The sequence below is a fragment of the Leishmania panamensis genome, assembly GCF_000755165.1.
Source record: "Leishmania panamensis strain MHOM/PA/94/PSC-1 chromosome 12 sequence".
NCBI classification, from domain to species: Eukaryota; Euglenozoa; class Kinetoplastea; order Trypanosomatida; family Trypanosomatidae; genus Leishmania; species Leishmania panamensis.
In genome coordinates, this window is record NC_025857.1 from 2,298 (window position 1) to 16,458 (window position 14,161).

At 52.8% G+C, this 14,161-nt stretch overlaps 10 protein-coding genes across 10 annotated transcripts; all 10 read left to right on the plus strand.

Annotated features, from left to right (window-relative positions):
- Positions 1-348: 348 nt before the first annotated feature.
- Positions 349-1,254, plus strand: LPMP_120010 (translation initiation factor EIF-2b alpha subunit, putative; the record flags this gene model as incomplete). Its single annotated transcript, XM_010698680.1, has 1 exon — positions 349-1,254. The coding sequence occupies one exon, from the start codon at positions 349-351 to the stop codon at positions 1,252-1,254; it is 906 nt and encodes a 301-aa protein (XP_010696982.1).
- A 606-nt stretch (positions 1,255-1,860) lies between these two features.
- On the plus strand, positions 1,861-2,331 carry LPMP_120020 (hypothetical protein; the record flags this gene model as incomplete). The annotated part of the gene is made up of 1 exon (XM_010698681.1): positions 1,861-2,331. One exon carries the CDS (start codon positions 1,861-1,863, stop codon positions 2,329-2,331), a length of 471 nt encoding a protein of 156 aa, XP_010696983.1.
- Positions 2,332-2,722: 391 nt separating this feature from the next.
- On the plus strand, positions 2,723-3,574 carry LPMP_120030 (proteasome beta-1 subunit, putative; the record flags this gene model as incomplete). The annotated part of the gene is made up of 1 exon (XM_010698682.1): positions 2,723-3,574. One exon carries the CDS (start codon positions 2,723-2,725, stop codon positions 3,572-3,574), a length of 852 nt encoding a protein of 283 aa, XP_010696984.1.
- Positions 3,575-4,164: 590 nt separating this feature from the next.
- On the plus strand, positions 4,165-5,568 carry LPMP_120040 (mitochondrial ribosomal death-associated protein 3, putative; the record flags this gene model as incomplete). The annotated part of the gene is made up of 1 exon (XM_010698683.1): positions 4,165-5,568. One exon carries the CDS (start codon positions 4,165-4,167, stop codon positions 5,566-5,568), a length of 1,404 nt encoding a protein of 467 aa, XP_010696985.1.
- Positions 5,569-6,167: 599 nt separating this feature from the next.
- Positions 6,168-6,491, plus strand: LPMP_120050 (hypothetical protein; the record flags this gene model as incomplete). The annotated part of the gene is made up of 1 exon (XM_010698684.1): positions 6,168-6,491. One exon carries the CDS (start codon positions 6,168-6,170, stop codon positions 6,489-6,491), a length of 324 nt encoding a protein of 107 aa, XP_010696986.1.
- A 373-nt stretch (positions 6,492-6,864) lies between these two features.
- On the plus strand, positions 6,865-8,133 carry LPMP_120060 (serine/threonine-specific protein phosphatase, putative; the record flags this gene model as incomplete). The annotated part of the gene is made up of 1 exon (XM_010698685.1): positions 6,865-8,133. The coding sequence occupies one exon, from the start codon at positions 6,865-6,867 to the stop codon at positions 8,131-8,133; it is 1,269 nt and encodes a 422-aa protein (XP_010696987.1).
- A 679-nt stretch (positions 8,134-8,812) lies between these two features.
- Positions 8,813-9,391, plus strand: MAR1 (ribonuclease mar1; the record flags this gene model as incomplete). Its single annotated transcript, XM_010698686.1, has 1 exon — positions 8,813-9,391. The coding sequence occupies one exon, from the start codon at positions 8,813-8,815 to the stop codon at positions 9,389-9,391; it is 579 nt and encodes a 192-aa protein (XP_010696988.1).
- Positions 9,392-10,139: 748 nt separating this feature from the next.
- LPMP_120080 (hypothetical protein) lies at positions 10,140-12,002 on the plus strand (the record flags this gene model as incomplete). The annotated part of the gene is made up of 1 exon (XM_010698687.1): positions 10,140-12,002. The coding sequence occupies one exon, from the start codon at positions 10,140-10,142 to the stop codon at positions 12,000-12,002; it is 1,863 nt and encodes a 620-aa protein (XP_010696989.1).
- A 727-nt stretch (positions 12,003-12,729) lies between these two features.
- On the plus strand, positions 12,730-13,002 carry LPMP_120090 (hypothetical protein; the record flags this gene model as incomplete). Its single annotated transcript, XM_010698688.1, has 1 exon — positions 12,730-13,002. The coding sequence occupies one exon, from the start codon at positions 12,730-12,732 to the stop codon at positions 13,000-13,002; it is 273 nt and encodes a 90-aa protein (XP_010696990.1).
- A 495-nt stretch (positions 13,003-13,497) lies between these two features.
- Positions 13,498-14,115, plus strand: LPMP_120100 (hypothetical protein; the record flags this gene model as incomplete). The annotated part of the gene is made up of 1 exon (XM_010698689.1): positions 13,498-14,115. The coding sequence occupies one exon, from the start codon at positions 13,498-13,500 to the stop codon at positions 14,113-14,115; it is 618 nt and encodes a 205-aa protein (XP_010696991.1).
- Positions 14,116-14,161: the final 46 nt, after the last annotated feature.

Consider the following 14,161-nt stretch of genomic DNA (forward strand, 5'->3'; position numbering starts at 1 on the left):
TCGGCGATTCAATTCTCGCATCGTGGGCGTTGACTTTGTGTGATAGTGCAAAGTCGTAGTGCATGAAGAAAAAAAAAATCTGTCTTTTACGCATATCCAATGCGCTGAAGAAGGTGCAGGTTTGGTTTGCAGTGGATAAAGATCGCTTTTGGTCTATTACGAAATGGACTTGGGATCGTGCTGGTAATACTGGGACGTCGATTGTACCTTGTACTCTAGTTACGATTCTTCTTTCTCGCCTTCTCTTGTTAGTTAAGAGTTACTTTGGTGTGTGTGTGTGTGTGTGTGTGTGTGTGTGTGTGTGGCTTTGATTGTGTATTTAGGAACCCCTATATGTGTGGAAAAAAGATGGATGTCCCAAGCGACGATTACGATGTGAGTATTATGATAGAGGCGGTTCACGAAGTGCAAGCTGTTCTGACCTCTCGCCAGTTTGCTACCTTTTCCGAGGTAGACACCGAGATTGCAAAGACACTTAAACGGTATGAAGCTTTCGGTGATGGTTTCGAGCGATTTCACGTGAGCTTAACTAAAGATGTTCTGCAGTCGAACGATTTACAGAAGAGTCTCAAGGATATGGATAAGCGATGCCGAGATCGTCTGAAGGACTGTGAGTCTAGTCAGAAAGACCAGATTAATGATATCCTGCCGTTTATCCGTAAGTCATCCGCGATTCTCGTTCACGGATCGGGTAATTTACTGGCACTCACTATTGCCTGCTCTATTCAGGAGCATGAAGGCGTCCGCTTTTACATCTGCGAAGGGAGACCAGCACGCAAGGGCTACCCTAACGGCTCTGGCGAGCAACTGCTAAAAAGGGTGCTTGCAACACCAGAGGGAACACGGCTAAAAGATAAGCTGCACCGGTACTGCACGATTGTGCCTGACAGCGGTGTGAGCTCGGTGATGAATAATGTTGACTTTGTTGTGATGGGTGCGAACTGTGTGACGGAGCACGGTGGACTAGTTCACTCTACAGGCTCCCTTCAGATCTCCATCGTGGCCGCCTTCCGAAATGTTCCGTGCTACGTCCTGTGTGAGACTTTTAAGTTTGCGCACATTTTCCCTTTAGGCACTGACGATCTGAAACAGCCTGAGGATGGTGTGGGGCAAGTGGTTCCTTTGGTGGAGTTTGTGCCACCATCCATGATCACGCTGATCTTCTCTGAGCAAGGTATTATGCCCCCGTCTGCAGTGGCAGACGAGATGTTTCGCTTTCACACAGCTCCTTCTGCTCCAGGAAAGCAGCGATAAGAGAGCAACCGTGTGGAGTGTGACGTGTGATGTGTGTCGGTGTGGTTTTTTTTTTCCGCAATTTTTTTCTTTTGGGGAGTCTTATCGTTTAGTGCTACTCGCACGATTTATGTCTGTCGTGCTGAAGCAACTTTGCTGATGCTCTTTTCGGCATCGCAGAGCCCCTGTTACTCCGCGCATGTTGCTTGGATTAGCTGCATTAGGTGAAGAGCATACTCGCGTGAGGTCTTCTTCTGCATGGAAAAATAGTGATGCGACACATGTGCTTATTATTTTGAGCCTGACTCTTACTCATCATTCTTCTCGCTTTTTTCTTTGCTCTCGGTCGCCTAAAAATCTGCTTACGGCTGGCTTTCAAGGAAAGTTTCCTGATGCTTTCGCGTGGAAGAAGAACGAGATATTCATAAGCTTTGCAATCAAGGTATCCACATGCCGTGTAACTGTCGCCAAGGAACTGCACTCCACAGTCATGTGGACGACCAACTGGCAAGCGAGGGAGTCTTTGGTATCGGGGTTCCCTTAAACGATGCCGTAGATATTAGTGCTATTCAACTCTGGAATAGCCGAAACACACCCGCCGAAGCAGGCAGGCTTTTTGATCTGAGCATGTCATCGAACCAGGACCCGATCTGCAGTGACGATGATCAGGAACTGCTGATTTCCGCCCCGCTTTCGTCTCTGTGCCGCATTAAGGGTATCTCGGTTGTGGCACCGGCGAACGATACTGCGCCGTCACGAGTGAAGATCTTTGTCAACCTCGTCAGTGTGTCAGGGTTTTGCTCTGTTCGGCGGCTGGTTCCACAGGAGCAGCTGCAGCTTGCGGACGGTGGCTGCGAGGATCGTATCATCTACAGGGTGAATGCGACCAAGTTCTCGGCGGTCTCCTCGCTTACCTTCTTCTTCGATGAGAGCTACAATGGCGAGGAGACAAACGTGCTGCGCATCGAACTTTTTGGTGAAAATACAGGCAAGTCTACGCAGCAACAGGTGGCAACGAATATTGTATACGAGGCTCGCGGAAATCCGGCAGATCACCAGAGCGGGGAAGACAAGAAGTCGCTGTTCGAGGTCAGATGAGAAAGAGAGAGGATGGCATGTAGGTGTCTGCCGCTGCTTTGCCTATTTGACGGCTGTACTCTGTTCTGCAGAGAGGATACAATGCGCGTCTTTGTCGAGCTAAAGAAGTAAAAAAGGGAGTTGTGTTTTTGTGCCCTCTTTTGGTGACGCTCTAGAGGACCTGCTCGTTGCCAGTCACTGTGTCCCCGATATAGCCGCAGCGTTTTGCGGCCATGGTAGTGTTTCCATTTCTTTCACTTCTCACAGCTGTCACATTTTCTTCCCACTCTTCTGTTCTTGCTGCTTGCCAAGTGCATACAGCCTTCCTCAGTTGATTTATACAGCTTTTTTGCTTCTTATCTATCCTTGCACTGGTTCTCACATCTGACTGAAGAGAAAAGAAAGCGAAAAGATGCTCCAGCGGCCTGACCATACCCTTCTGCAGGATCCATCGTATCCGAAAGACACAAGGCAGAAGCTGACGGAGAATGGCCCGGCACAGGCGGCCAAGGAACTGTTTCCGGCGGATGCTGCCATCATTGATCCGCAGCTAAGCGAGGCTGTCTCGCTAGGCACAACGATTCTCGCGGTCTCGTACAAGGGTGGTGTTGTGCTGGCCGCGGACTCGCGCACGTCGTCGGGCACGTATGTCGTAAATCGGGCCAGCAACAAGCTAACGAAGCTAACCAAGAAGATTTACTGCTGCCGTAGTGGTTCTGCCGCAGATACACAGGCGCTCGCTGAGCGCGTGTCAAACTACTTAGGTAGCTATCAGACAGACGTTGGCACAGAAGTGAACGTTGCCACGGCAGCGAACCTGTTTCATAAGATGTGCTACATGAACAGATGGAACATTTCTGCGGGTATTATTGTCGCGGGGTACGACCCTATCAACGGCAGCTCAGTGTACAGCATCCCATCTGGGGGCTCGTGCGTGAAGCTTGACTATGCACTTGGCGGCAGCGGCTCTATCTTTCTGTACTCTTTTTTTGATGCCAACTACAAACCGGATATGTCGAAGAGCGAGTGCGTTGCCTTCTGCCAGCGCGCTGTCGCGCACGCGTTCAGCCGCGACGGCTCCAGCGGCGGTCTGATCCGCACCATCACCCTTGATGCTGGCGAGCCAGAACACCAGACGATCCCGTGGAACACCGCGCCCTACTGCATGGAGAAGGACCCTAAATATCAGCAGCAGGCTGTGCTGCACCAATCTCTCAGCAGCAGCGCAAAGGTTACTGGAAATTGCATGTCTTCTATATCGTGAAAGCAGACGCTGTTGCATGCACCTCCGTTTTTCCTTTGTATCTGCCCTTTGTAGGTGGAATCGTTTTTTCTTTTGCCTTTTCGAACCCTCTAGGAATTGAACGTTGAAATGGTGGTGAAAAGCGGCCGTATGAATGAAGAAGAGATCCAGTAAATCTTTTGAGTGGACTGATAGGGTGTCGCGTGACTTTGGCAGCGTATGCAGGCGGGTTTATGCTCCACCTATACCCCTGCTGCGCGAAATGACGACGCAGCATGTCGTCTATTCTCTAGCTATAGTTATTGATGAAAAGCGTCCCTTGTGGTGCCCAGTTTTTGCGGTAGTACCTCCAGTGTGTTCGTGATCATGTAGCTGTCGAAAGTGAAAGTACCCGTGCCTCTCGACCGCTGCTTCTCCGCTTCCCCCATGGCCTTTTTTTTGATCCTCATGTCGATTCTGTTTCCGGCTGATGTTCTGATAGCCCAACTCCAGTATCGTAGCACTTCCGTGCGCTAGCAATGAGAGGACAGCTCGGGCGAAAAGGCGTGGCGGCCCTTTACGCCGGCCCAACAATCACCTCCTACACGGATGCATGTGAAGCCCCAGTGGCCATGTGGGAAGGCGCAATTCCGCTGAAGCATGAGCGTGTAGTTAACAATGGCATTGCCACCCATGTAGTGAAGAAAACATACGCCCATCCGCCAGAAATTCATCCGACCAACCTAAGCTTCAATGACATCGATTCCATGTACTGCCTGGGAAACGATGAGCTGATCAAGTACTTCCCAGAGGGCGTGGGCGGAAAGGTGATGCAGCTCATGCCCCCAAGTCATCCACGCGGTTTCCTGTACCGGAAGCAGAGTCACCTCCTTAATTGCTTCATTGATAAGCTTCCTTTCTGGCAAAGCAAGGAGAGGGCGCTGCGCTCTCTCACGAACGGGCGACCCGGACTCATTATGGATGGTCCGACTGGGAGCGGCAAGAGCGCACTGCTCTGCCAGGCAGTGCACTACGCACGCTCTCGCAATATCATTACCCTCTACATCTCTAACGCGAAAGCATGGACGCACGGGGAGTGGTGCTGGCCCAGCACGATCCTGCCAGGCTTCTTCGATGCACCTGATGCAGGACGAGAGTTTCTTCGCACAGTGGCAGAAGCAAATCGGCCTCTCCTGCAGACGTGGGAGCTGAGGGTGACGCCGCAGGACTTACCTCTAGAGCAAGGCGAGAAGCAGCCACGCTCCCTCTATGACCTTTGTGAGTGGGGTCACCGCGCTGTTGCGCCAGCATCTATTGACCGTCAGAGTGTGTGTATCAAGTTTTTCTTCGACGAGGTCAGCGCCGAGAAAACGAAGCCGATTGTCATCGCCGTGGACGGGTGGAATCTGTTTTCTCACGAGACGCACTTCCGATACCCACACCCCGACTTCCTACGCACTTTGACTACGCTGAACGATGGGTCGACGGACGTTGACTTGTATCCACAAGAGCTACCTCGCATTCCGGCGTCGAGACTGAGCTTTGTGCGCGGTCTCAACAAACTGATTCTCTCAAAGCAGGACCCCAACAAGTTTTTCATCACTTGTACCACGCGTGACTTTAAGCCCTTTGACGGCATCAGCGGATTCACCGATGTGGAGAACGACCGTTTTAAGAACAGCCTCGACGAGTACGCGCCGTATGATCCAGAGAAGGACTCCTTTTTTCACCCTATCGAGGTGGACAACTTTACTGAGTACGAGTATAGGGCGTTCCTCCGTTTCACCATCAACTCTGGCGAGTTAGCTGGCCTCGGCTGGGGCCCGATGTGGCACTACTCAAGCGACTTTGAGCGGAAGTTGTACAAGATTGACTTTATGTCAGATCGCAACCCGCAGCGGGTGATCAATCACTATCACCAAGAGCTCGTGTGGCGTTACGAGTACAAGCGCACGCGGCAGAAGCAGTACCTGCTAGCGCGACGCAAGATGTGGCAAGGCGCCGAGGTGTCTTACGGACTGCACAACGGCAAGTGAAAAACACGCGCCTCTCCTCAGTGCGGCGGAAGCGAGTTTGTCTCGTAGCTGTTCACATGCTTTTTGTGTATGCCTATTTATTTCCTCCTGAGTAGTTCTTCTTGGAGTGGCTGTGAGGTGTGCGTTGCAGTGGCGACTGAAGACGTTGCTGCGGACGTCTACAGAATAAAAACAATTCTATGCTGTTCGTCCCGGACGCAATCCGAGTTAGGTTCGGACTCCACTGAGGGTAGCTCCTTAAGTGATCTGCCGGTGTACGCGACTGTGCCGATGAAGCAAAAGGATGAGGACAGTGTTTTGGGGGCTCTGTCGAAAAACGTGGTACCGCGCCGCCCACGCGGTGTTCGATCCAAAACCCAAAGGAAGGGCCTGACTTTTGCGTATGCCAACCCATCAGATGTTTCGTGTCCATTTACCTCTCAAACGCGACGAAAGTCTCTCTGCTCTCTGTTTTCCCTCTCATCTGCAAGTTGATAAGGGAAGAAAAGAAGGACACGCTGCTGCTTCCCTACGCCTTGACAAAGCAGGTAACAAGTAAGGGTACGGCCCGTTGCCTCTCTTCCGAGCCATGCTAACCGGAAAGCAGCCGTGGAACCTCAATGCCGAAACGTGACAAAAGGCGCACAGCGCTGGTGCAACATAACTTTGACAGCTTGAAGAGGTTCTATGCAATTTCGCCCTTTGTGGCTGCGGAGCGAGCGGCTCTCCCACCTGTTTACTCTGGGGTGTACAGTCGGCGTGCCGCGATGAATTGCTACCACATTGTAGGCTCCTCACGGGAACAGATTGTCTCGGACGCCATGCGCACCTTCACCCCATCCACATGTACGACGGAGGTGATGGAGTTATACCTAGAGGTGGCAGCACTCGTGTCGCTTTACTTCGATACGAAAGAGCAGCTGCTTGCGCTGCCAGATGTTTGACGATCGCTTTCAAGTGGGCAGGGCACCTTCCGAAAAAAAGAAAAGATGCTATATTTCGTATGCAAAGAGTGGACGTGTTTCTGGTTTCACACATCCTGCATCGTGGGCCCACTCCCTCCACATACTTTGGTGCACACGAAGGGGGTTTGGCCGTCATGAAGGCCGCTACCGGTACTCGCCTGTGCATGATGTCTTCGTTGTCGAGGACATGGACTCTAAATGATCGAGCTGCACGTTGTATCCTTCCCGCTCCAACACCACCTTTTACACCGTGAACTTGTTTTCCCTTTTCTACACCGTTTCTACTTGCCATGTCACTTCTCTCGCTAATGAGCTTGTCGTGTTTCCTCAAAGACAGTGCTAATGCCTGAGTATGACGAAGTCACTGGAAAGCACCAGTAATGCTTCCGACGAGCTAGTAGTCTGGAAAGCTGCAGAGCGAGTTAGACAAGGCGCCTCTTTACACCTATCAAGGGTAGCTCTCTGTATCGCCTCTGCCACGGAACTGCTGAAAGGCAAGACAAAGCTGGTGGAGCGGGTCTCCGGGGACACGATTGTGTTTGGCCCTCTTCGCGGCCACGCCACCGACTTTGCCAATATTCTGTTAACGAAAGTGCTTCCTAATCGTTGCGTCAGCAATATTGTTTTCTTGGGTAACTACATCGATGGGGCACACCAGTCGCTGGGTGTTCTGTTCCTAATCTCGACGCTCATTGTCTGCTCTCGGTTCCGCATTGTACCTCTCATCGGCAAGCACGAAATGATGTACCCTGTCCAGCCGGAGAGCTTCGGTTCTCTTCGAAACGAGATGCTTCTGTGCTGCACGCGCGAACGCCAGCCGCTGGAGCAGTACGAGGATGCCATGAGGGAGTTCTTTTCAGTTCTTCCCGTTGTGTGCGTGGTGGAGAACAAGTTTTTCTGTGTCGCTGGTGGGCCCTCCTCGGGGTTTCGCACGTTGGAGGAGATGGAGGTGATAACGGTGACCCAGGAGGCGCTGAAAGAGTTTGTCTTGAATGGGCCAATGGATGAGGATGAGGAGCGTATCGCTGGCGGAAGCGCTTTTGTCGCCTTACAGGGGAGAGAGCTGGCGTTCCGCTATACATTCAACGCTGCCTGTAACTTCCTGAGCCGCAACAAATTGGCGATGTTTATCGTGGGCATGGAGTACCATACAAGCCTTCCAGACTACAGTAGCTTTACTCGACCTAACCACTACAAAGAATCAATCTATTTCCCCGGATACATTCTAGGTCGCATCCATCCAGAGACACAGTTGCCGACAGTGCTGTCGGTGTTCTCTGCCCCGTCGTTCTGCGGGGTGAACCGCAACAACGCGTGCATCGCCGAGATCACAGCCAAGCGGTTGGAGGTACAGGAGCTGAGCGTTTATGCGAACCGCCCTCTTGTGACGCCTGGAACGCAAGATCACGCGTTCTCGTGGGCGGAGCCGATGCTGGAGCGTGCAGTCGTAGCTATCACACGCGAGATCATTTTTGGAGGCAAGGAGGATGCCGCTCCTGATGTCGATGCTCGCCATAAGCGCTTGGAGGAAGTTGCTGTGGCGAAGATGCGGCGTATGGGTATGCTGCTGCGGATGTACAACATCCCTCTTCCCGATATACCCAAGCTTACGCTCGACTGATGCGGCCACAGTGCTTCTTTCTCGTGTGTGTGTGTGTGTGTGTGTGTGTGTGGGCGTGTATCTGTGCGCTGTGCTTTATGTTAGCAATTGCTTTTCTTGGTGTAACGTTCTGTTTCCGCCTTTGGAGGTGGTGTACATTTCTTACTTTTTGTGGGGAGCCTTGAGAGGGTCTTGCATGTGCGCGTGTGGCTCTGCGTAGATTGCTGCTGACGCTCACTTCCCATGCATTCTTGTTGTATAAATGCCGCTGTATACGGTGGCTGTCTCACTGAGAGGCTTACGAGTGGGTTTGACAGTGTATGTACATTGCTTCTTAGGTGTGAATGTCCTTGTCTATCTCCCTGAACGCTCGTTCTCTGCACAAGGCGAAAGAACCTCGTACATGTGCTATGGTGCCTGCCGTGAAAGTGAATCTTTCTGCGCTTTCTTATCTCTGCTGCTCCACGGACTGTGCCATCCCACCACTGTTTTCCATCGACCACTCCCGTACTCGAATCTCGATTCCCTCACCTCTCGTGTGTAGCTTTATCCGCTGCTACACGTCATTGCACAGAGTTTCAGGTTCCTGCGTCTAGCGAGAGCATACTTAGTCCCTTCCCCTGCACCTTGACTTTCTCCAGAACGCGATTTTCCACCTAGTATAACCAGTTGAAGCCACAAAAAGCTTCTGTTGAGAGTCATGTCCCGCTTGATACCACATTACTCCATGGGGAAGACAGCCTTCCTGTGTGTCGATCTACAAAAGGCGTTCAGCAAGCGCATCGAGAACTTCCCAAACTGCGTCTTCGTTGCCAACCGGCTGGCACGAATGCATGAGGCACTGCCCGAGAACACCAAGTACATTGTCACAGAGCAGTATCCGAAGGGTCTCGGGCACACCGTTCCGGAGATTATTTTACCCAAAACGGCCCAAGTGATCGAGAAGACACGCTTTTCATGTATTGTGCCGGAGGTGGAGAAGCTGCTGAAAGACGTGAATAATGCTGTCGTCTTCGGCATTGAGGGACACGCCTGTATCCTGCAAACAGTAGCTGATCTCTTGGATATGAATAAGCGCGTGTTCCTTCTAAAAGACGGCCTGGGCAGTCAAAAGAAGACAGACTTCAAGGCCGCGGTAAAGCTGATGAGTTCATGGGGCCCCAACTGCCAGCTCACCACCTCCGAGTCGATTCTGCTTCAGATGACAAGGGATTCCATGGACCCCAACTTCAAGGCGATTGCAAAGCTGCTGAAGGAGGAGCCTCCGATTCCGCTCTAAGCAAGTGCACGACTGACAAAGCTGACGAGCGTACGAATCCAACAGGAAGGGATCTGCCGCAGAAGTCCTGCAGCAGCCTCGTTAAACATCCACCTTTTTTGTCTCCCATCTGTGTGCAGAGGGTGGCTTCATGTCTGCTTGATGGCTCGTTAAAAGTGGCATGTGTTGCTGTTCATGATTTGCAAACGAATCTAGTTCATGTGCAGCTCTGATGGGAGCAGGAGTTCCAGGCACCACTTCTCTGTTTCCTTTCTAGAGCCTCTGGTATCCAATGGTGTTTCCCTATTAATCACCTTTACTCTTTTTGTTTTACGAGTACATATGCGTCCTTTTTCGTTTGACTTGCTTCATTTCCTTTTCTTGTGGCTTACAGCACCTTTACTTTTCTTTTCTCTTTCAGCAGATTTCACAGGATGTTCAGGAGTGGCCAGCGGTGCTCTCCACCCTCAAATTACAGTGAAAAGATAAGGAATCTTCGCGTTCAGCGTGCATCCAAGTACAGATAAGTGGCGCGCAGGCGTAGGTTTCGAGGGCACGGTCAGATCTTCCCTTTTCGTCAGACTAGCTGTACAGCCTCTCTAGAGACAGTGCTGAGTGACGCGTCGAAGGTGCGTAGTTTGCCATTCCGGCAGATTAACTGACCACATACACGCACATACCTGCTGTACGCAGCTCGTGTGCCTCTGTTTACACTAATTGTGGCGGAACGAGACAGAACGCGGCTACACGTTTGCCCTTTGGGGGGGGTATGCCGTCATGCGCCCATTCTTTGCTATCCTTTCCTCAGTCTCACCTTCATTTACTTCGTTTTCTTTTTTCACTACTTGCGCGCGACGTGGCGCACTACTGCGCGGTGTTTGCGTGTCGATTCAAAGCATCCAGAATGGCTGCGGAGTTCTCACTGCTACAGTACCTCGGTGTCACCGTGGACAAGTACGATTCCTCCGCAGATCTCGACTCTTCCGCGCTTTCGAAGAAGGCAATGTTTCGGGTATGGGCACCAACACAGCACCCGCCATCCAAGTGCGGTCCACGAGAGGAGACGTGCCGGGTACTGGAGAAGAATCGAAAAGGTGCCAACCCCTGGTATGCAGACCCCACCGGAGAAGTGCTTTTGCGTCGCAAAAATGGAGTGGAAGTTCAGTACATGGTGCACAACTCCAAGATTCCATCTGTCTATGGTGTGAACAAGCAACTTGCCAAGAAAAGGGTGGATCGAGGGCGCAAGGAGAACTCCCCTTTGGTCCACTGCAGTCTTGAGGTAGGCAAAGATGAAGCTAGGCAGAAAGAGGCGCGACGCGAGCTGCTACGAGAATTGCTTCGGTGCAACCAGGAACAAGCACGCCTGAAGAAAGAGGAGGAACTTCGCGAGCGCGCTCGACGGATAGCACACGAGCGCGCCGTTTTGCAGTACAACGCGGCTGGGGTTGTACGTGGAGAGGTAGTCCACAAAAAAGCAGTGCATGGGGAAGCCATGCGCGAAGCAGCAGTGGAAGCCCCCACCCGACGAGAGGAGCGCCGAGCGGGTGCAAATGTAGACGGGAGGGATGTTGTGGTTGTGTGGGACGGCAAAGACCAGGATGATCGGCGCCGCCTTGCCGCAGCGGAGCGCACACGCCAACTTGCCGAAGAGAACCTCCGTGTTGCGGAGCAGCGACGCGCAGAGCACAAAGCGCAGGAGCAGGCGGAACGTGAAAGGGCGCAAGCAGAGCGCACGGAGCTGCAGAGGCAGCTCGCGCAGGAGCATGCAGAGAATGTGGAAAGACACCGCCGTAACGCTGAGGCACTGCGAAGTGCCCAAGAGGCCGAGCGCGAGCGCTGGTGCAGGGCAAGCACCACTGATGCGAACCTGCAGGCGGCGCCGCTCTTGTCCCTCTTCGACACGATGGAAAGGCGAGAGCGGGATGAGGCGATTCGGGCACAGCAGAAGCAGGTGGACGACATGGCTCTGAATGCACGTCATGCTGCGCAAAAGCGGGAATGCGCGCAAGCCGAACGGGATAGGGAGCGGCAGTGCACCGCGGATTATGCCAAGGCAGAACTGGAGAGCTTTGAGCGTGAAGTGGAGAACGCGCACCAGAGGCGCGAGTACGAGCGTCTGCAGCTACAAGACGCAGCAAAGGCGGCTGGAAAGGTGCGACAGGCCCATGCAGAGGCCGCACGGCAGCGACAGAAGTCTGTAGAGCCTCTTCTCTTCTGGCCAGCCGCGCATTCACCGAGAGCCGAGGATGCTAAGATAGCCGAAAATCGTAGGTTTCACGAGGACCTTCGCCGTCAGGCCGAGAAAAAGCGCAACGATCGTGCTCGTGAAGAGGAAGCAGAACGGGCAAGCGTCCGTGCGCTTATTGAGTACGATACTCGATCGGCGCAGGAGGCTTTCGCGCATGAGCGTAAGGTGGCGAGAAAAAAAGCAGAAGACCTCCGGCGCACTTTGGAGGCACAGATCGCGCAGAAGCGCAAGGGAGCCGAAGGGCAGCGGCAAGCATGTACCGCTGTCGATGCTACACGTGTGTCTGCTACCGAAGCAATGATACTGTATCGTTGCCCCGTGACGGGAGAGCTTCTGCCTGCCAGCGCGTACGACTTTGGCGTTCAGCGAGGACGTAAATGAACGGTATGTTTAGCTTGGTCACAACCATCTGTGCTGCAGTTACTGCAACCTGAGGTTCTCGCACTTCTACTTTCACTAGTGATGGAGCGTGCGCTTTGGGGAGTTGTAACGCCAAGTCCGACCGGACTGTGAAGGGGGCGGGCGCGATGTCGCGGGCTTTCTTTTCGTCCCATACTGGCGACCATCGCACTTTTTAGATCGCATCCCTGTACATATCGCCACCGTTGTGCTAGACGAAAGGGGAACAACAACAACAGGAGAGAGCAGCCCCCAGAAAAGGTAGCACAAAAGGGCCTTTCAATACTCATGAAGCAGCTAGTTTACTGTAGTGGGCTCTGCTAGGGGGTCGACTGGGCGGCCGTGCGCCATGCGCACTGTTCACGCCGCTTTTTTTTCCTGAAGGCTCGTGCGGCCTCTTTGCGCTTTTGCCCTGCATACTTTGTGTATTATGCTCTCTACCGCCTCCTCTGGAAAACACGCGCCTCTTTCTGAACGGATGTCACCGGCTGTTTAACCATGCACACGAAAAGCTGCGTACGCCCAAGCTACTATTGCAGACTAAGCGATAAGCACCCAATAACAGGTTAGCAAGACACAGCATACCCGAAGGGCTCTCACGGAATCGTGGACGCTTCGACACTGATTGGCAGTTCCCGTGGACGGGCTGACTCTCTGGCCAAGACGTGTTCGCTGCCACAACCGTAAGGGAAGTGCGACAGATGCTCATATGGACCAACACTACGCCGATGCTGCTCCGTTTCAAGGCGTGTGGTTTGGGACCACCCCAACACACGACTTCTACCTGACGACTCTTGAGAAAGAACTGTTGCGGATGTCGGCGATGGAGCACTTGCACGCTTGCTGTTTAGATGACCCCCAGCTGCCTACTGCGCGTGATGGTGACACGCACTCACTTCTGCGTAGCGCGCTGCACGAATCGGCGCGAGTGTTTCTGTCTCTGGTGTTGCTCCTATGCCTCCTAGCACACCTTCTCAACTGACAGCAGGATCATCCAGATGGTGTGGACTCCCTTACTTGGCGTGCCATAGGCTAGCACACGTTTTTAGCTATCTTTTTCTGCTCACTCTTTGCTCTGTTTCCTGCTCAGTGTATTGCTTCCTGTAATGTAACGTAAATCCGTGATGAGAGTGTTAGCCTCCTTTGTGCTCGTGTGACAGTGCAGCTGTTGCGTGTGGGCTGGTTGCTTGACCAGTCAGTTTCTTGTCAGTCATGCATGCCTTCTCTGCCTCATGTCACCAAATGTCAGCTATGATCTGCGTCAAGTGTTGCCGCATATCTGCAACTGGAAAACACAAATCGTTGGATGGTCCTCCGTGGCCTGATGTGAGGTTTCTGTTGTCTATCTCGTTTGCCTCATCTTACTCTTATCTTGCTTTTACTCCCGCACTTCCTCCTGCTTTTACGTGAACGCCAGTGGGCTTGCAGGAGTGATTGACTGAACAACGGCCCACTACGCGCTGCCAGTAAAGCAAAGATGCACTCAGTGCTTCCCTACACCACCAATCCAGCGCAGATGGCGTCAATCGAGAAGCTTAAGCTCATAAACCCCTCTTCAGCAGCTGCTACTGGACCCTATGTGAGCGTGCGGGATCCCAAACTAGTCGTCGGAGGGCTGCTGCACAACTGGGATGCAGAGGCGGCGCACGCGCTTCTTAACGCTCCAAAGTCCGTGCAGACGTGGGACTTGTCTTGGACTGAAGACGAGACCAACTGGGAGGAACAGGTGCATCGCTGCACCTACCCAGAAGAGGTAGAGGATTTACTGCCAGCAAAATGGATCGGCTACTGTGTCCAGAGCGATGTGGATGAAACCCTGGCACGCGTTTGTAAGCTGTGCACAGCGCTGGTGAACAAGTTCATTTCGCTCTCTCAGGGCAACAACGCCAACTTGTCCACTGCTAAGTGGCGCCAGCGCCAGGCTCTGTATGACAGACTCGGCGCCGTCATGGAGCTATTGGAAGCGTCTGTTGGTGAAGCGATCCCTATTCTGAAGCTGAAGGACCCAGAGTTCATCCACAACTGCTGGAGCCAGATGCAGGATGATGAGCGAGTAGAAATTATGTCTGCGCTGGGGACCAAAGAGTATGACTAGACCTGCAATCTTGTGAGCACGCTCCTCCGATTTTTGTCTGTTTGCT